Genomic DNA, 22,163 nt, shown 5'->3' with positions numbered 1-22,163 from the left:
CCTGCAACAAGGAAGATAAAGTTGGCAGGCTAACAGACAAAAATTGAGAGAATGGCCACAAATAAGGGCTACAATTTAAAGCTGAAAGTCAGGACTTTATCTTCAATCGCTATTTCATTTCCAAAACATGGGCTCCTTAGGGACTGTTCACATAATTTCTATTGTGAAGATTAAGGCATACTCTGTAACAGCTCATACTTTTAAATTAGAGAAACAAAAAAAAAAACAGGAAACACAGAGTCAACTGGAAAGCTTAAAGCTCAGATATTTAGGTTCAGTGATAAGAAAAACAACCGATTACATAAGCAATTAACTGGAGATTAAGACCTCACACAGAATGTCTCAAGAAAACAAGTTTTCTTGTCTTCATCAGGGCAACATTCTAAATGTCAAAATAGCCACAAAGGTTTGGTGAATAAAGAACCAGTGTAGTAGACGGTAAAGAAGTTCCTGTAAATTGGTCAACTTCATGACAGTGGAAGTACAATCCAGCCTAAACAATACACTGTAAATCCCCTTTGTGGAAAGTTTTGGTTCTGCCCATGATGTGGAATTTGATCTTATAAAAAGAAATACAATGTGCCGTGCATTTAAATGATAGTAAACAGATGTATTTTTAATACTGGAGCATTAGTGTCATCAGATTTGAGCTGAATAAATGCCTGGGAGTTTGTTTTGCCAACAAGTTCGACAAATTGACCATTGTTATCTTAGTGAATCACGAGCAATCTCCTGTTTATTTATTTACCTAGCGTTAACAAAACTGCATTCATCAGCATTTGGACAGGTCATCTTTAAATATTCAGACCCCATCTCCCCTCATATTTGCCAAGACAAATAACTGTCTAATGGCGCTTGAATTAGCTTTATGTATATCTGACAGGAAAAATAACAAGCCAACTAACTTGCCGTTGTCAACCAGTATTTAAAACACAAGACAGACACCAATCACCAGGTTCACAATCATAGTTAAGTCTTGTAAACAAGGACTGGTCCAACGGAGAAGCTAACGCGAAGAGGTAGCTAACTGGACACTGTTGTTAGCTACTACTGTTAGCGCGGACCGGGCTTGTGCCGAAAAGTGTTCCCCCGTGGAGATGTTTCCCCTGTTCAAAATTCGGTCTCATATAGCGACCCCCTCAGTAGTTGTGGTTAGGATAATAGAATTCAGGTTAGGGGAAACACATATCGGCGAGGAAGCAAATTTCGACACAACACCGGCTAACTTACCTTCGATTCTCACCGAGTTACTCTCGTCTGCAAACACCACGACAATACATCCATTATGTCATAGCTACGGGAAGTAACGCTACGGAGCAAGAAAATACAGCTATCTTTACCCCACATTTAATTATCTCGTGAAACCCCATGATTAAAAATTTAAGCTCACTTGATTTATAGTATCATCATCGCATAGCAAGTTTTCCGGATTGATCTTTGAAAGAAGTATCGCGGCAAGATGAATCACCGCTACAACACCCTGAACGTCATGTGACCACATAACAGTGCGTACGTCAAATTTGAATGTTTTATTCTGACTGTCTTTACCGGATGTCTGAGTTAAAGTATGCCCTGAGTGTTAAGTCCAGTGGCCACGGCGAGTAACTATAACGTATATTAAATATATTTGAGTAGAAGAAATAAAAAAAAAGGAAACGAAATGCCAAAAAAGTCAGCATAGACTCATAGCACACAGGGGAGGGACAGGGGTAGAACAACATTATACTACAACTTCCGGTTAGGACATTCAAAATAAAGCTTTAAGAATAGACAGAAGTGGAGGCACTATTTTATGGAAACAGAGTTGTTACACCTGAAACAGACGATTCGAAACATTATCGTCATTTCAAAGCTAACGTGCGGTGTAGTAATGTATAAGTGCCTCAAATCAACACAACAAACGTTACCGGTCCACCGCTAGCCATGTCCAACAGTGCAAGATAATAAACTGTAACATACTTCCGGTTTTGTTAAGAAAGCAGAATAAGGCATTAAAACAAGATTTTGGCAAGATAATAAGCCATTCTATATCACAAATATCATATTACATTTCGCCTATGCACTACAAAGTGTTTAGGTCTATAAAAACAAAACTTTTACATTGAAATAGTTATACCCTAATTAGTGAGCAAAAGAGTAAAAATTACAATTAAATATGATTAACTGTGTCACACAGCATAAAAATATGAAAGTCTTGATTCATAGGTTTTCACTGGTGTGTTCTGTTTAAAAATAAATGGGGGAATAGATTGTTGACAATGTTCTGCTTCAGTTTGCACCACAAAGGCCTTTTCATGGCTTTATATGATAATGAAGTTAAAAATAAGCAAAAATGACAAACTATTTTATAACTCATTCTTCTTCATGAACTTACACAAAACATTTTCTGATATATTTGTCAGAAATATTTTATGTTTAGTAAAGAGTGGCGTTTTTGCAGATCCCTAATTAAGCCAGTCTTAAAGGTTGTTATGGAGGACCATGAATGCAAAAGGGATTTCTCTAGTAACTGACTGAACAAAGCAATTTAAAATTCAAATTTCATACATACACATTAAGTACAAGTCAGGTTAAAGGAGAAAATTAAAAGCTGTTTATTTTGATATCATATGATATCATATCAGTTTAAAACAACCACACCACACTGAGAAACAAAATAATAGGAAAAAAGATTATAGTCAAGACTGAAAAAAATTAAGTTCATACATGTCTGTCCACTGTTTTTTTTTTTTCTTTTGAGGAGAGGGGAGGTGGACAGTGCGACAGAGGGCTGCGGAGCATTATCATACAACCTGCTCATCCACTCATTTCACAATTTAGGCAGGTTATTTATATATACAGCCACCATGATGATACAAACAGCAAGTTTTCTAGTTGTGGTACAACTGGAAAATGTCTATACATCAGAACCAGTACTTTCAATTAAATTGGAACTTTAATTAGACAAATGGCGCATAAAAACATTTAAAGTTGTTGCTGACTATTTTCTTTGAAAAGAGAGACCATGTGAATGTATATGGTAAAAATAATTCAGAAAGTTAGTGCAGTGACCATTTTGTGATATCAGTTATGCTGTCTTATAACTACAGTGTCTGGTTTTAGGTTTTCTGAGGTGCATTTTATGTGCAGGCCTGTGAGTCTTCTGAGTACCTGGATAAAAACAGTAGAAATACAGCAAAGCTAATCTACTCACACACTGGACATAAGATTAGGAAAACAGCTCTTATAACAGATCTATGGCATAGACATTAACAGATCTATGGCATAGACATAATGGGTGTATGATTAAAAAGCTCAACTCGTTTAAATACAAAAGGGAATCGGTGAGTGCTGAGAAATCCCAAAAGAGTCAACAGTACTGGGAAAAATTGTAAATTGCATTTTGATTCCTTAAAAGTGTTTCACTTCAAAACGAACTAAGTTCACTCATGGCTTTCCTTGGAAACAATTGTTGGTTTTTGTATTTAAAACAAATTAGAGGTAGCTTTGAGCTTTACAAATACATTTCTAAAACACTCAAATATGAAAAGTTTGCTACTAAATAACCACACACCCACACACACAGTTGATCATGGATTTAACACAATTATAGCCATTTTAATGCTTTTGGTTATAGGTCATACCTAAAGTGATACTCCCCACCAAATATGTTTTAGCATCTATCTCTTTATTATAGACCTGCTGACTCTGGACAGGATGTTGACTGGACAGTACTGTTATGTATATACAGTAGATGGCCATAACAGAAGTAAATATAACAATAAAGAAATAGTTTAAGAAAGTTTCTGTCACTTTTACTCCTTGAAAAATTGTACCTGACCTGAATAAAGGTCAAACACATCAACTGTTCGATTTGATCAATAAAATGATCAGTATCCAGCTTTCAAAAGGTTAAAGTTGTTTTAGCTTTACAGTATGTGTTAACTTTATACAACTTTGATGAAACAGTCAGGGTGATATCAGTGTGATAAATTTAATGACAGTATTGCTGTTTCCTGTCAATCCCTTGCGAAAATGGCGGACTCGACCACTAACAGTGATAGAGAGGTAATTGCAGAATCTGAATACACTGAGCAGCTATAGATGAGAAAAATGTAAAGCCAAAGCAACCTTAAAACTCCATTTTATTCCATGGAAATTTTAAGGAATATAACTTTAAGTGCTTGAAACAAGATAGACGTTGGCTGGAGTACCACTTTAAACCTGTCATTCCTACTTTATGCCACAAGATGGCAGTACATGCTCATTTAATTACAGGGCTAAACACTAAGTTTGCTACAAATCAGAATGAGAAAAATAAAATAAAGTGGACCCCGTTCAGGGACTAAGCGGTAGAAAATCAACGAAAAATAAAGTGTACATATACAGTAACACACTCATTTAAAGACCTTAAAATGCATGGAAAGATAAGAAAAAGCCTTTGCTAAAAGTGTGCCCAAAATAGTTTATATATGTGTTTTGTGTTTAATGTGGTAATTATTACCTTCTTTAGAGGAACCTGTAGCACTGTATTAAAAGCAGAAGTAGGACCTATAGCGCATTTGGTCATGCTGACCTTGGCCCCTCCACTTTCATTATAAACATCATAAAGGGACATTAGGACCAAAGTGGCATCCATAGTCTGCTCTGTCATTAGATCATTCCTCACCTCCTCATATGGGTGGAATTCTAATACATAAACTCCCTCTCTGTCCTCTCTTTAATCCACCTGGCCTTTTAGAGGTGAAGTAGGTGAGGTGAAGTTGCTCATCTCTGATTTCATGGAACTCTCTATCATTCATTCGACCCATCACTCATCGTTACTTTTGTATTTGCCTTGCTCTATCTCTCAGTTACTCCCCCAGTTGTTCTCTTCTGTTGTTCCCTCAGCTTTGTCCTGCTCCTCATCTTCCTCCTCCTCCTCCTCTTCCTCCTGTGCTGCTTGGATCTGCTTGACCGACTCTCTCATGCAGGGAAACTTGTCTGACTGCTCAGTGGTCGCTGTCTCTTGGTGATCTGAGGAGAGAATGGGTAAGGACAAAGGAGGCTAACATCTGGCTTTTCTTTTGGTGATTGTAATGATGTCTCATAAGCTTCATGGAGTGTGTTTGGTTGAGATTGAGGTGCTTCTGGGTGGACAAGGAGACAATGGTACTGACTGTAGAGATGAAACAATTAGCCATTGGTTGATTTGTCACGCTATGAAAATGTCAACAATTTGGATAAAAAATGAATTATTTTTAAGCAACAATGAGGAAAATATCTTCTTCAAGCCTGTCAGATGAGTATATTTGCTCCCTTTCCAATTATTATGACAGTTTTTTTCTTTCTGTGATAGACTGAGCCCAAACTGTGTTGCCTGACCAAAAGAACAGATGCACTGTAAGCAAAGGACCCAGTCTGGATTTTTCAACATCCTGTTTGGCTACTTGTTGTTTCAGTGTGCTTCCACATGGAGATTTGTTGAAGGAGCCTGTCATCTGGGCTGACAGAGCAAACACTTCTGAATGAGATATCACTGTTCTCATGTGATAAAATGAATATTAGAAACCTATAAAACATAGAAGCAGAGTATACATGCAAAAAGTTCACATCAACTTGAGATTTGTATTTCTTGGATTAGTTTTGTTTGAAATCAGATTTGCACAAATACATTGTTGCCAGGGCCGACCCAGGCTCTGTTGCTGCCCTAGGCAAGATTTTAGATCAATTTTAAGGTTGATTTTAAAATATAACATAACGTAACATTACATACAAGTATTAACATAAATAAGTAGTAAATAATTTGTGATAATTAATTTGACCATCTGAAGAATCACACTTTCTTTGCAGCAAAGTCATCAATGACTGCATCAAATGACAAATTCTGAAAAACATCATAACGTAACATTACATACAAGTATTAACATAAATAAGTAGTAAATAATTTGTGATAATTAATTTGACCATCTGAAGAATCACACTAAAATTTAATTAGAAATTAAAGTGCAAATCAATGAAAGTGCAAAAAATACAATTATATTCAGAATTACAAAACAGTTTCAAAACTGAACACGCCTGGATGTCTTTGCAGGAAAGTCATCAATGACTGCATCAAATGACAAATTCTGAAAAACATCATTATTGATGCTGATGACAACAAGTCCACTGAGATGCTCTTGGGCCATGGAAGACCTCAAGTAGGTCTTAATCAGCTTGAGCTTTGAAAAGCTCCTCTCTGCAGCTGCCACAGTCACTGGGATAGTCACACTTATCCTCAGTGCCACCCACATCTATATTGTTCTTTTTTTCTGTTCCTCTTCTTTGCGTCGCTTCCTGCCTTGTGCCCCTGATAATTTTCTTTTTTCACTCATTTTTTAAAAATGGCACTTTCAGAGCACTGTCAATGCGTTATGATGATGCATTATAATTACATCATGACTCAAAGTGTTTAAATTAGTACATGACATGTTTTCAGATCTTATGATTTTTCATTGATGTCAATTTTATTTTATTCTAACATTATTTTAATCACTACAATGATCAATCAGTACTAAAATTGTTAACTGTCAGTAATTATTTTGCTTATGGGTGTAGGAGCACATGCTGGTCACAAAACAAAACTTTCATCCCCCCCCATTGCCACGGACCAGCCCTGATTGTTGCAGCCTATAATTGAGACTCAGTTGACAGGTTTAATACTCTGCGCTAAGCATGAAATAACAGAGGAAGAATTGAAATAGAGTAGAATACGGAACAAGATTACTGTGTTATTTTGCACAGACAGCAAGCTCTCAGCATGCCTGTCTGTCTCTACAGATTTGAAGGGAGAGACAGAGGACAAATATGACACTGGGGCTGTTTCTCAACACACACAGCTTCACCTGTGCTGCTGGTCAGCCCACAGAGGAGCTTACCCTGAAAACTGCATAGAGTCTCTCCACCAAGAGCAGCTCAACTCTACCAGGATAAACAAGGTTTTTATATGTCACATTTGTATGTTTAAAATATTTTTAATTGACGTGAACTGATTAAGGATATGATTAGTGGTGAATGATTAAAGACAAAAACTTTGACTAAACATATAAATGTTTAAATCTCATTGCGACATATCTGCCTTTTCAACTTTTCAAGAACTTAGTGTTGTACACTATTTAAGGACAAATGGGAGTAGTGATTTCTTGCAATGAGGTAAAAATTTGTCTTCAAATCTCAAACTGTGTGAAATGCAAACACCATTAGGATAAATATGAAGGAAAAGGGCAAACTCTAGCATTCACACAAACCTGAAGGAAAACTACGCTGTGCACCACATGTTGTATATCACTAGTCTCTGTTTGCTGCTTTATTTTCTAATCAATATTTGTCATTTTCATTTTTAGCACAATATATAGAATTCTACTGATTTTCAAGATTTTATGTGCAGGTGACTCAACTCCCTGCAATTTTCAAATAAATATCATCATCTGGGTTGTGATCTAGAAACATGATTATTGCTGCTTTAGAAAGATTAAATTGTTTTTCTTCTTGATTATATTTGCACTGGAAATGTCTAAAAGAGACATCACATCATTTATCTTATTTTCCATTTTCCCAGGGCGATAGAAAAAATACACACCACCAAACCAAACAACTAACCCAGTCCTAGAAAATCAAGGCACAGTGCCAGGTGGTCTGTTTACAATTGTGTTAAAGTGCCACAGGGTGTGTTTTTCCTTTAGAACATAAAAACAACAGTGTTATGCTTGCTGCCACTGTGTGCAGTGTTACTACTGGCTGTATGTTTTGGACCCAGCCAGTTGACAGAGAGTCTCCCTCCCACCAGCACCTTTGGTAAGAGATGTGTCCTCTCCTTCCTCTCCCTCCCAGTGACCCTCCTCCTCCTCCTCCCCTTCACAGGGGTCTTCTAGAGGAACGTAGACTCCAAGCTTCTGCATATGTGCTTCAGCCATCTTCTGCACAGCTGCACAGGTAAACACAAGACACACCACAAGGGGACAACCACACAAACACAAGGACAAAGACATGGGGATAGAAGGATGTTGTTTGGGTTTTACCACGCTTCAACACTGTCAGTTTTTATCAAGCCTCATGAGGGTTTTTGAATTCATGCCAGCCAGGCAGGAAGCCAATTAAACACATGCACTGACAGACAGGCAGGGAACTGCAAAATGGTATCCCACACTGATTTTTACAGGGAAGCCTCCACCGTTGTTTTCTATCCCTTCTCTCACCCTGTTCTTCCATCTGTTTGTTTGTGCCTTTGTCTTTCCCCGACTGCTCACCCTCCTCAGCTGTCAGGCAGTGCTGACTCACCCTCTTCTTCCTCTCTCTCCCTTATTTTGTGATATTACATCAACACCACACCTCTCACTTCTTCTGGGTCACCTTGGCCTCTTAATCTCTGTCACACCTCCAGATGCAGAGTGGAACTGATGCAGGTCACATATTACAGCTTAGGTTATGTAATTAGATATTAAAACAAGGTAGCGCTCGCTTTCAACTCTCTGCTTATGAGCAGATGAAGGCCAGATTTGTGATGCAGCATTGAGGCTTCCTGGCACATTATGTCATCACTCAATATGCACCACACTCCCAGAAATCCCCATTTAATGAAACTCTGCTGACAAGCTAAGCAATGTATATTTTTGCTCCTTTAACAGCCACATGCAATAGCCCAGAAGCCACATCGATAAAGACGAAAGAAAGTACGTGATTGTGCTCAAATATGCATTTCTATGATATGTGTGCGTTCATGTGTGTGTGTGTGTGTGTGTGTGTGTGTGTGTGTGTGCCACAGCTGTATACACAACTGACTGTAATCCTGGATGATCCAGACCTTCGTAAACTCACACTCAGTGTCTCACAGCTGTCACACTCTAATCTCTCTTTTTCTCCCTTTCTCTATCTGTCACACACAGATATAGCAATCCTGCGGTTGAGTGCACAATAAGAGATGTGCATATCACACATGCATAGAATAAAAAGTAAAAAAGGCTTTTAACAGTACCCATCTGTCGCATGCATTATTTGTGTTTTATCTGCTATAATGAAGCATGGAAAGCAAGGAGGAAACTGATGGTAGCAAAGCACAGTAAAACAAGAGAAGGGATGTGTCACAGCACACAGAACCACCACCTGTAGTATCAATACTACATGTACCGACCTTTGAGTGACGGAGGCTGATACACGTTTGGATTGACACGTTTCGGTTTGAGCACTCCGTTCTCTCCAACGACCCACTGTAAACAACACATTTCTCCTTAAAGAGCCCATCGAGACAGGTTTAAAGACAGAAAACACTCTGCTTGTGTATGTTATCTTTTCCGAACAGTAAAGGCTTTTTCTTTTGAATAACCTCTACTCTGATACAAATCTAGATTTTGCATGTCCTTGATGACACAAGTTCAAAGAGGAAGGCAAAGTTTGACAGATACTGTATACTGCACATTTTATGCACAATGTAAAATTCTAAATGCTTTACAAATATCATAAAAGATAATGATCAATTCATTGTATTAAGAGACATAACCCAAGATATTTTTTTTTCATGGCTGCACCTTTACCTCAAATGAAAACACTGTGTATGCTTATCATTGCCTTTATTTCTATGGTATAGTCCTCACGTGTGCTGGTCACGTGTGCAGTACCATATTTGCAAGACTAGCTAGTCAGAAATCAGATATTTCCATGTGGGTCCTGCTACACATGTGCAACGACGGATATGTTGATGCAGCATAAATGAATATTTCCTCGAGGTCCCACCTAGCATATTTAATCTAGTCACCTGTGGAGTGTCATAAAAATTTAAAAAATTAAAAATCTTATCACATGTATCACTTTTCTTGGTTCTTCCAGACCTTTTTCATCATGTGATGACTTGTGCTTTTCCTCAGAGAACTTCTTTTCTCAAACTGCTATTTCTAAGTTTCACAATCAACAAATTTAAATGAAAAATTCTTGGTTTTGAATAATGGTTGATGACACGACATGCATTTGTGATTATGGACACACCAAAGGACCCAACATGGGGGTGGGGGCTGATATTTATGTCACAGACAGTAGATCACAGCATTCAATGTATTGCAACACCAAACTGGTACCTTGCTCCTGAGTAGGGTGGAAAAATGAAGAAACACTGGAGGAAGACAGATGAGATTTCACAGACACTTATTAAAAAAATGTTTTGACATCACCTTTACCTGATGGGTGGACTGATCATCTTCAGGAGATGACTGGTCCGCTACTCTAAACAGCGTGGCAGGTGTAGGCCTCCTGCGCCGGATCTATAAACAAACACACACAAACATGAAGGGCAGCCATACATAAATGAATAATCAAACCAACCAACTGTATTATTAATAATGCTCAACACAAAGACTCATTAATCAGATGAAAAATGTTGACAGTTCATGCCGGTGAAAGGCATGCTGGGCCTTTGCTGACTTCATTAGTGCTTCAGCTCAGTTGGCTGATGGGTCAACAACTGACAGCAAGTTTCAGCGCTCAGTACTGGTCAGGTCAGAGTGAGCGATAAGGTCAGTAGAGCAGAGAAAGAGCCATTATGTAACCTTCTGCTGTCATATACAGATACAGTAGACTGTAAAAATAATATAGTGTAGAATTGAAACTAAGCTGATGTCTGCTGCTCAAGTTTTACAGTAAATTATCCAGCATTTAAGAAGTGGTCAATTTATATATGGAATTTATTTGAAATGAATGGCCTCCTCACACAACACATAATGTTGTAAGTGTGTTTGATCACCTGAGTGCAGCATTTATAGTCATATACACCCATGGAAAAGGTGAGTTAAGATTAAATGAGCCCCAGAAGTCAGCTCAGACACTCCCCTCCTCTGTCCAGGCTCCATCCCCAGCACAACACTCTGCTTCCTGGAGGCTGAGGCCAGGTTGCTGAGGGCTTGAGAGCACAACCGGAGCCAGACGGACTGCATGTGTTCTAGTCACTGTACACACTGAACTCTCTGTTCTTAGGAACAAATGTCCAGCTGTGCCCATACATCCCTCCAATACAGTATCATGCAGGAACAGAAAAAAGAACCTTCAGGCACTCTTAGGTGGAGCAAAGATTCCTTGCTACAGAGTGTCAGAAGGTTTTTCCTTTGATATTTTGGTCTGGCTAATCTTCAAGAGCACCTTAAGTTTTCTAGATTTATTGTTGGACTGAGAACATGTGGCTTTTCTGCATCAAATGGAACAGTATCATGCAGGGGCAGATCTAGAAAAGTTTGGATGGGGTGGCCAGGCATGGGCACAAACTAAGAGAGGGGTGGCACATTTGAAATACATGTAAAAAGTAAATTAAACCTCTAGTTCTATGAGACACTAAACAATACATTATTAAGGATCAAATTGCTTATTTTGTGTAAAATTGAGACACAAAGTGCTAACTTGTTAACTTTGGGTGCGCACCCTATGTACTCCCAATCAAGACATATTTAGTCACTATATTCTGAGAAGGTGGGACATGTCCCTAATATTTTGGGAGGACAGAAACATTCCTACCAATATTTGAGCAAACCCATGTTTATTAACTTTGGCATGGAGTCATATTAAATCATTCCGATGTGCCTGACTGAGTGGAAAGGAGGGACTGATCTAAAGCTCATGTTACGTGCAAATGTCATATTTGCTCCCAGACACAGATGGCAGTGTGTCCTGACAATGGTGTGGCTGACTTCATTCAAGTTGGAAAGATAGATCAACAAGTCTCAAGCGAAATGTTGCCAAAATACAAACAATGCCTATTTGGTTTCACTGTAATGTAGACAACAATTTTTACCAAAGTGAGCCAACCTCTGCTCCAGACAAATAATATTAGTCTCAATGTGCAGCCAGCTGTGAGACGAGTGCACAGGGGCCGTCTGCAAAGTGCAACACTGAAAAGAGAGAGGCCTGCAAAAATATTCAGTAACTTTACTTTTACCCACTGCAACAACATTTAGTTTGAAAAAATATGCTTTTTGTGGTGGAGGTGGGTGGGGAGTGTCCCTACCAGTGTTTAAGACCAAACCTATGCCCTTGCTGGTGAGTGTATATTTTCTGACAAATTGAAGACTTAGTGATACATTGATTAATCAAAAACTAGTGTCCAGATTAATTTATTATGAAAATAATCATTAGTTGCCACACATTTGCAGCAGAGAAGCTGATAATGCTGCAGGAGTGGTTTAAATGTTTTGTGCACATTTTGCACCATTTTTACACAGCAAAAAATTGCAACAGATATCAATTCAAGCTTAATGGCCTTTGGAGCAAACTGCAAACTTCACACAAACCACTTCTCAAAAAAACAGGAAGTTAGTTACTCAGAAGATAACTTTGCAGTTGGGTATCACTGTAGATAACTATACTGAAATGCTCTGAGCAGGATGTGTGGGCCTCCGCTTCACAGAGGATGCAGGGCTCGCTGCTTGTGTCTCACTTCTCCACAAATCTAAAGCATTAATAGCTAATATGTATAAAACTGCCTTTTGGGGAAGAACTTGCATAAAATAAGGAGTGCTGAGAATGCAAACTTTGCAGCTACAATACCCTTCAGAAATGTAGACACACGTTCCCTTTGACTGAAATGGGAAAGTGTCCAAAATGTTTGACTGGTAGAGTAAGTGGACTTGGCAGGTCAAACAGACAAGGCATTGAAAGCATCCTCAGGGGAGCAAGCCAACCTTGGCCATAACATGAACCTTGGTGCTGCTGATTATGGCACCCCATAACATCACAGGGCGTGAGATAAGTAGCCTGGCTCTATTTTCTGTAAAACTACTCCCTACAGAGTTGTTTTTGTGTTCAGCTTCCCTCCAATCTTGCTAAGAGATATGTACACCAAGGTGTGTGTTGCCAAAGCAGAGGCTTGCAGTAGAAGAGTAGTGGAAAGCTGCAGCTATAAAACAAAGTAATCAAGTGTGGGTTTCCTCTTTATTTATGACAGCAGACAGGTTTTAATCTCATCACACAATGTCCAGCTTTCAGGCCTTTCCTGGATCCATCAAGTTATCTGTCTTTCTCTCATTCACCTCTCATTTTTATCTCCTCTGTCTTGTTTTTCCATACACATCCTTCATTTTTTGATGGTGACATTACCCTCATCCAACTCTTAATCAGCATAATGTGTTGTAACTGAGATCATATTATTATCCTCTTGTTTGCTGACTTTTCTTTCCTCAGTTGATCTCTCTCTCTCTTTCTTGGTAGGGAATGTCCATAGGGTTCACTCTGACCTCCCTCCATTTCCCTGCATCTCACTCCCCTGGCAAGGTGTGGAGGCCTGGGGCTTTATGCTGCTGTGAACCCTGCTGCCTCTGCCTGCCTGACACCTGCTACCAGCTTCACAAGGCAGCCTGATGTGGCTCACATAGAGACCCAGGAGAGAGCAGACACCAGATGTTACCATGATGAAGCCTCTGCCCGTGGTATTAAAGTCATTAAACTGGGAAGACCACTGGATTGTTCCTCTATATTCTAGTCATGCAGATGTTTTCTGCTCATTTGCACATGGACGTTTAAGGTTATGGTAAGAGGTTCAAGGGTCAACAGAAAGTTTAATGGGAAAACATCATGGTTCTGCTAGTTAATACATTTACCATGCCAACAGACTCTCACAGACATTAACTCTAAAACTGAAACAATTATTCAATTTGTTTATTGACAAAAAATAACTAATTAATAGCAACTACTTTGATTGTTACAATTGCTGCCCCAAAATCTCAAGTTAGCTTCTGCTTTTCCCTTTTTACTGTTTATCATTGTAAAAGGAGCAAATATGAGAAGAAAACACAATGCTACATGGACTCTGGAAAACTGGAATGGACACTTCTATTTTTTCTTTTTTTTTGACATTTTACACACCAACCAAGAGTTTATGCAAAAGAATTACTGCTGATGCTGCACTAACCAGCCTGTCAGTCTCATTTTAAACTTGCTCATGAACAAGACCCTGCAATAGTTAAAACTCCTTTACATGGGGCAGTAATTCAGTCTAGATGGAGCACTCCATTTTGCAGCAAATAACCAGACTTGAAGGTGTTAACTGTCATCCCAGCCACTTGGCTGCAAACCGGCCCAGTGCATGCTGGGGGCCACTGTCTGATGAAGCCAGCTGAACCATATCATGTGCTGAGAGCAAAGAAATGTTTCTCCTCCTCACAGCTGCACCTTGACATAGTGTCCGTGAAAAACATAAACAGGATTTGTGACAAGAGGCAACAATCAGCTGGGAACATATTTCACTTCCAGTGAGGAACAGTAACAAAACTCTTGCTGCAGGTAAACAAGAACTGAATGGTTTGTAACAATGGCCTTGATATCCTGTACTCCCACTGCACCCTCCACGAGACCTGTCTGGGGGACACGGTCTAGGTCTATTCCCAGTCCATAAAACACATATAGACTGGATGTGCAAACTCTCACGACCCCTCCAGTATCCATGCAAATGTGTAGACTTACTCTCTGGTCCCCTTTCTTGAAGATGAAAACCATCACTGCCAGTCCACAGACACTGACACTGGAGAGGTGTATCAGCACGTCTGTGTTTTATACATGTTAATAAATTAGAAAGTGATGGTGGTGGTGTTGTGATGCTGGAAATCACAGATAGCATACACACACATAGGGGCTAGAATAGTTTTCCAGCCTTAAAACCACCACACTCTGTCCAAGTGACATAATATTGTGCAGTGTGTGACACTGTCATTTACACCAACACTAGGGCATGTCATATGAGATTACTCGCGCTATGCTTTAGCTCTTTAACCCCACCCTCTGCTACTTTTATAAACCCCCTGCCACCAATCTCTCAAACCCTCTCCTCCCCTGGCAGCCATTGTTTTTACAAAGATCACTCAGGCTGCAGCGGACTTGCGCTGAGAGGCTCTAAGCAGGGAGCTGATGTGACCTTTCAGCAGGTGCATGGGTGTATGCTCACAGTTTATCTAACGATGATGAGGGAATTTGAATAATGCGCTGACTCTGCATTGAGTGACAAATAGAGGAGGTGGATTGGGAGAAACTGTTCATTGAAAAAAATAAAACTAAACTGTTAAAATACAACTGATGTGTTTCATTAAATGATCATGCTTTTGTCTTCTTACTTTCATTGATTTGTTGATAATTTTCTTTAGCCTCTGTAAAGTCATTTCAAAGCCATATAAATACAAATGTTCTACATGGTTTGAATTTTTGTAATTTAAATTTACTTGGAAGCAATAATGTTAAGGTCTCCGGTGTTGGGCTCCTGCACCTCATTCTGTGTTGTGTGGGGTACACGAGTCAGTGATAAATGTTAATTTTGCACATGTTTGTGTGTGTGCAGGTATGTATGTTGGCTCAGTACAGTCTTGCGTACCAAACTGGGTGCAGATCGGCTGATATGGGTCTGCTCCCCAGAGGCCATGCTCTAAGCTGGTGCTCTGGTGGCCAGGCCTAAAAAAAGGAGTAACACTGGGACAGCATAAACTAGAACAGAGGGGTCTCTGGGGGCTCATGGGACAAGATTGAAAAGCTCCAAAACTCTGCTGCCTTGCCCTAGTGCTAACAGTTAGGCATCTCAAGGGGGAGTCAGCTGTGCGGGGTTGGCCTTGATGGAAATACACAGAGAAAAACACACCTGAGATCTCCCTGCCTGCCCAGTTGTGCTTTGTTGGGCCATCATATCAAGCAGTGTGTCAACTCTCCACTTCTTTGATAGACATGTCTGTCATCATTCAAGCCCATTAAAAGCCTGCTCTCTTTCTCAAATTTTGATTTGTATTTCACATTTTGATCTTTGTGTTTATTCAGCAGAACAGCGATTCCGCATGGGGTCATTTTACAGCCCTTCCCACTGAAGAGGAATGACGTTGTTGGTTGTTTTTAGACCCAACATTTCTTTATGTTTCTTGAGGCTTTTCATCCCTGCTCTGTCCATCAGTGGGTGAGCACTGCTGGTTTTGCTTTTTTGAACTCTGAAGAGCAACTCAATTCAATTAAGTTGCGATGCTATCCTTTTAATTTGAGCCATGCGCCCCCCCATTTAAACCATGAACCATTTAAAATGATGTGGCAGAACCCCATGTGGTGCACTAAGTGCAATCTAGCAATGACTTCAATAACACAATAAGGTGAAAAATGATCCCTCTCAGTATAAGATTATGTTTTTTTCTGTTTAAGTATAATATTGCAGACAAATACAACACTTCCCAGAGTAAATATGTTTTGTAAGTTAAGTTACAAATAGTAAAACAGCATTGCTTTGTGTTATAATGTGGGCTACGTTGCAGGTTTAGCTAATCTTGTTTGGACTCTAAAACAATGTTTTTTTGATAAGAGTGCAATGGGTCCTACCTGGTTACTGCAGCAGAGTATCTATTCAAATTTTGTTATTGGGAGGCTTAAAGATAACAAAATTGATTGTTTTGACCTCCAACATACAAAATATTAGCACTGTTAACTGGCATCCTCACCTCTGCCTTTTTATGTATTTATTTATTTGTGAACATATTGACATTCTGGGATTTCTTGAAAATGTAGTTTTTGCTTTGCTTTTGCTGCTGCACTCTTTTTTTAACAGACAAATTGTTTCCAAAGACCAGTGATCAGATCTATCATGTGAACTCTGTCACACACATTTTGGCTCCACTCAGTCATCACGTAAGAAGCAGTGGTGCCAGGTGGCTTCTACAAGGCTTCGCTGAGTAACATTCACTTGTCGGTTCTCCAACTGTTTCAGTGAGGGCCAAGGACACAGCTATGCAAATTACAACCCCAACTGCAGCTCAGGAGGTCCAAGGTCTGTCAGATGTGCACTGTGTACTCATTGCTATTCAAACAAAGGGCATTGCGGATTTCCCATATGTCTGAGAGGCTGCTGCATATTGCTTCTCACTACGTTTGTAGTGACCTCTGGCCCACTACTGGCTAACTGAATCAACAAATGGCTGGAGAGCATCTGGAGGGGCTCTCAAGTGACCCCCAAATAGGAAACATCATTACGCCGCACCCACTGGCAGAATGAGCTCATACTCTGACAAACACCTCCCTCTTTCTCTCCTCGTCCTCTGCCTTGAGGTGCACGTCAGAATTTATTTACAGTACAGTAATTAGCTACTATTAGCTGTTTGGGTTGTTGTGGCAGAGGTTGTTGGAAGAAATGTTTACCATCGCAACACAACAGAGATAATGGGCTGATGGCTGATGAATGACAGGAAGCCACCTGCCAAACCACAGTACACACTGGAGCAACATACAGGGCGAGGCGACAAGACAGGAGGTGTCAATCGCAGCTTTCACGCAGTCAGTGGCACAGCTAACAAACACTGGGAGATACTTAAGCTTTTCTTGTTCATGCACTCAGATGACAAAGGCAAGTTCCAGAGGTCAACAAGCAGCTACAAACAAAGGACATAGTGACTGTAGTTACTTATCTGCAATGTTGCATGTTCCCACAAGTGATAAATGGGAAAACGTTACTGCTGTTGCTATGCATCTTTCAGCTCGTTGCTTGGATGCAAGAGGCACGTATAAACTGACCTGTACAGTTTCAACATAACTTCAGATTATAACCAGGCAGACCACTGAGATATTCGTGCAAATCTTGTTTTCGCATTGGACTGTTCCCTCCTAAACATATCAAGGATGATCTGGTGTGCCCTTGAGCAAGCTCATTAGGTTGCATAAAGGTAAACATGAAAAAGTCTCAACTATGGTGATGAAAATCAGAGATTATAACAGGCACAGCAACAATAACATAATACCATGTCTTCTCTGTGTTGATGAAACAGGGAACAAGACCAATCCCATTTGTTTTGGAAGTCATGCCTCAGTGCTCTTCTTAGTATTCCTGGATCAGTGTGAACACCCTGTGGTTGATCCAACCTCAGTTCCTGACTCATGAAATCACAAGGAAGGAAGCAATCTCAAAGGTGCAGTTCAAGGATCCAGTTGTAGTGATCATACCAGTGTCTGACATACCAGTTCACGATCCTCTCCAGCCCTTATTCCCAACTTCCATTTGTATCCCCAGTGTCTGTGTCACTGTTTCCCTTCTAATTCTCCTCCCCTCATGTCATAACAGATATGGTTGTGGCTGTCGCTTGTCGCTGAGTGACTGAGATAATGACGTCAAATGACAGCATTGGATTTGTTGACCATAACACTGAAAGAAAGGGGTGGTAGCTACAGCATTGCAGGCTTCCATTGGGGTTTATTAAGTGCCCATACATGGCTGAGGGTCAGCAAACATTATGGAAACAAGTGTCATCATCAGATAACAAATCATTCTAACCATGCTAAACATTTATGTGTTTTAACTTTACACAAATACATGGACACATGAAGAGATAAACTGTTAATATTAGGAATCATGATTTTCAGAATGATTAAATAAAATAATAAGGCTTTCTTCCACAAGAGCTACACTACAAAGCAGAAAAGGGGACATGAAAAGAAACTTTGTGTTGAACTGCTAAAGGGGAAAGCAAAAAAAAAATCCTGCAACACCTACCAACTTTAATAACACTGCAAGTGTTGCTGGACTTTTTGCTTTCCAGTTTGTTTTTTCCTTGTCTATGCACCTTAACAGTGGGTGAAGTTGTGCCAGAACTTTCTGCTGTATGCTGAACTGCTAAAGACAGATACGAGCTGTGAACATGTTGTTCCAGAGTCGACTAGTCCAACTGCCTGGACAAACACATACGCAACCTACAGAAGACAGAGACCCATTGGTTGTATCCAACCTGCAGTTACAGTTTGTGGTTTCCAGCAAGGCAATCCATCTTTTTTTTTTTTAATTCTTCTTTGGGAAAATAACATTGAAAGGAACGTAAAAATATGTTTTCATAAAAGCGACAGATTATGTCATTAGAAAAATTACTGTACTCTCTGTAATGTTACAGCATGCTATGTACCATTCGACAAGAGGTTCTTTCTGTAAGTGCTAGAAGTTCCCCAGACTGCTAATGTTTACCCACAAACACTTGCTGCATCAACGGTCACTGTTTGACGTTTAACCCAAACACAGGACTGGAGAGGATGACGGGAAGGGCTGTAGGGGGTTCAGGAGGATAAGGGAAAAGGCGAGAAGAGCGGGTTGGGCCAGGGGAACCTAAACCATGTTGCATCCAGAGCAAGCAGACAAACGTGATGGGAATCTGGGATGTAGCGTCTGCAGCATGACCCTAATCTCTGCCCATTATACACATTACCCTACATCACTTGCAAAGCACACAGGCTGAGTGTGTGTGGCATGTGTGGGCGGGAGGTTGTAACGATAAACACAACCATGTGTGTTCTCAGTGTTGCTGTGGACAATAACAAGTTTGCTCCTGACTTTCCAGTGTGAAGATTAATAAAGAATAGCAATCTTAAAAAGTTGAGTATTGTAGGAGGATTTCAAGAAAAAGCTCAGATGACAGAACATAGATACAGAACAGGTAAGGATGGTATTAGAAAGCAAGAAAGGAAATGTCATGATGACAAATGTTTCTGTCTAAAAAAAATCCCAGTCTGGAATCTTTAGGTAATAAGAGAAGCTCTCAGTTGGAAAAAAAGGGATTATACAATGATGAAATTTAGTTTATATGTTTGCAAAAACATCATTTGTGTCCAAAATTTGATTCGGATGAAAGCCAGGTCGGCCTGAATAATTCACATTACATATTGAGGACGTTTTTCAGTGGTTGTTTGAAAACTGCTCATAGGGAGTTCAGTGAATATTTGTGAATAACCAGAACATTGTTTATTGAAAACGAAGGTACATTTGAATTTTTTTAATTGAAGATGCAAGCAACAAAATATCCCCCAAAACAATCTGAACAAGACAAGGTTTTTGTTGTTATTTGTGTAATCTCACCTTATGGCGGACCTCGCAGATATTAAAGCAGAATACATTCCTTCACGATAAATATTCACAGATGTGAAAAGTGACTGGTAAGAATATCTTACCCCTTTGCAGCTTGTACAAATAGATGTTGTTTTCTTCTGCAATATGCAATATTTCACTGAGTGGGAGGTATGGACGCATCTCTCACGTTAACACCAAACCCATCACACACACACACACACACACACACACACACACACACACACGCACATATCACACGTACATATCACACATGCATATTCACAAACAAGCAACAATACCAATGTAAGCAACCCATCCAGTCAGACATGCAGAGCTGTCCATTAAAGTTGACCTTTTAGATGCCAACAGTGGGGGAGCTTTGGGCGACATACTTGTACAGCTTGTCTCCATAGTAACAAGGCCCTGGGAGTTCAGTCAATAGTGGTTTTAGGGTTTAAATGCCAGTAGAAACAACAGTAAGGAGTTGCTGCAAGATCCAAAGAATGGCATAGTCATTAGTAAAGAAGGACTTGTGGGTGACAGTAATTGCAGTGGGTGAAGGGAATAAAATGAGTGTCGTTAACAGTTACCCCTGCCCACCCACATGTCCCCGGAGACTCCCATCAGCCCCGAGTAGATGCTATCTGCATTTAAATACATGTAAACACCTTCTCTCCAGCATCCTATTTTCCCCTTCTGCATAGTTCTCGCTCTGTTGTAACAATCAGTATTCATCCACCAGCATACGCATTCAAACACACACAAGCAATTTCTCAGAACTCAGTACCATTAACAACCAACCTGATTATTTAAAATATTTATGCCATTCAAACATTTACTTGACACAGATGTTTAAGTAGTAGCACCAAGCTAATACAGAAGCTTCAGCACACAAAAGGTATCTCAGGTTAAAAGTTGGGGCCGACTCGGAGCAGAGCCAGCCAGCAAGCTTAACTTTAGCTGATCTCTGTGTAACCATAGCTATTTAAGCAATAAGGTCCTCCCCAAACCAGAAGGAAGTGAGGAAATGTTTTAAATGAAGGAGCAGCTTACATCCGGTCTGGTTTCTCAGAAGAGATGATAGGGATCAGAGTGTGATGACTAACCTAAGGGGAGGAGGAGAGCAAGTGTTTATGTCTAAATGGAAGTTTCATGAAGCGCTGCAAAACAATTTAATAAGTCATTTAATCTATAATTCAGTAGCAAACCTGCCAATCAATGCCTCTTATGTAAGCTGTAGAACAAGGACAATCACTGAGGGAGTTGACCCCAGACAGGTGAACCAGAGATCAGGCCGTGTGCCTTTTTTCTCTCTGCGTTCCCTCATATAGTACATCTCTCTCTTGTTTTCCATCTCTCCAGAGCTCTCATGAGGGATGAGCCATTGGCCTCAATCTACCTCGGCACCAAACAGTTCCTGCTATGGCCCACTTTCCCCTTCTCTAAAATAAGAACCACCAGAATTAGAGATAAAGAATGATCAGAGATGTCCTGTCCAAAGAAAAAGAGCATTTCATAGATACAGATCATGCTGAGTCAGTTATTCTGTGGCAAAACAAACAGATGACAGAGGTCACTCACAATCAAACAGCCAAAGACACAAAAGTAATTATTAACAGTGGCAGTTACAAAATGTCAAGGGCTTGTTGCTGATGATGCTGCAGTTTCAAAAGAGCAAACTGACTTCAAATGCCAGATAATGATTTTCATGTCGATGTCATATTGTTAAAGAGGTCGAGATGAGATGAGACGGCAAAGCACTAATCTCATAAGGAAGAAAAATAGGGTCATTGTAATTTCTCTGCTGTGTGCCAGAACGAGCCGGCAAATCCAGTTCTGCCTAAGAAACTGTCAACAAAATTAAACAAAGCAGAGAGAAATGTGATGCAGACGGAAGAAGTTCTGAAGTGGAGAAATTTGGCCAGCGATGGTACAGAACTTTAGAAACAGTGCTCTCCCTTTCACTGAAAGACTGTAGTTAGACTAAGGAGTTAGAAGGAAAACTGATCAATAAGAAATTTAATTGTAAAATCTAACAAGTTAGAGCTAAAAGCTAAAACGTATTTCTCTCCATGGGCCAAACAGTAGGTGCCCACCACCTGCTCACCATCTCCACTTGCCGAGGGTCCAGATTGGTGGGTGCAGATGTCGGCACAGCAAAGTGTATCTTCTTTCTCTCTCTGTGCTCCCCCTCGACCTCGGTTGAAATGGAGGGCTCCATGGTCCTGGATCCTGGGGGTCTGACTCCCAGCAGAGAGATCACTGTAACCTCACTGGAGGAATCTCCCACTACTGAAAACTTATATTCTCTCTTCTGCCTCACTCCTTGACTCCTTCTTCTTTTAGGAAAATGACTAATTGAACAGGC

General features: G+C 40.0%; 1 protein-coding gene across 4 annotated transcripts; it reads right to left on the bottom strand.

Annotated features, from left to right (window-relative positions):
• Nucleotides 1-2,595: 2,595 nt before the first annotated feature.
• ppp1r1b (protein phosphatase 1, regulatory (inhibitor) subunit 1B) lies at nt 2,596-22,157 on the bottom strand. 4 transcript variants are annotated; one of them, XM_020607374.1, is made up of 5 exons: nt 21,903-22,157; nt 10,155-10,244; nt 9,125-9,200; nt 7,787-7,921; nt 2,596-4,995 (listed from the first exon to the last, which is right to left on the bottom strand). In XM_020607374.1, the coding sequence occupies exons 1-5, from the start codon at nt 22,014-22,016 to the stop codon at nt 4,829-4,831; spliced, it is 582 nt and encodes a 193-aa protein (XP_020463030.1). In that variant the 5' UTR covers nt 22,017-22,157; the 3' UTR covers nt 2,596-4,828. The 4 variants fall into 4 exon arrangements, with proteins under 4 accessions (XP_020463030.1, XP_020463031.1, XP_020463028.1 ...); XM_020607375.1 differs by having other exon boundaries at nt 10,161-10,244; XM_020607372.1 differs by lacking the exon at nt 21,903-22,157 and adding an exon at nt 17,709-17,934.
• Between the last annotated feature and the right edge of the window lie 6 nt (nt 22,158-22,163).

Source organism: Monopterus albus, unplaced genomic scaffold (assembly GCF_001952655.1).
Source record: "Monopterus albus unplaced genomic scaffold, M_albus_1.0 scaffold85.1, whole genome shotgun sequence".
NCBI classification, from domain to species: Eukaryota; Metazoa; Chordata; class Actinopteri; order Synbranchiformes; family Synbranchidae; genus Monopterus; species Monopterus albus.
Note: the sequence above shows the minus strand (reverse complement) of the source record. Positions and strands in the feature narration are given on the sequence as shown.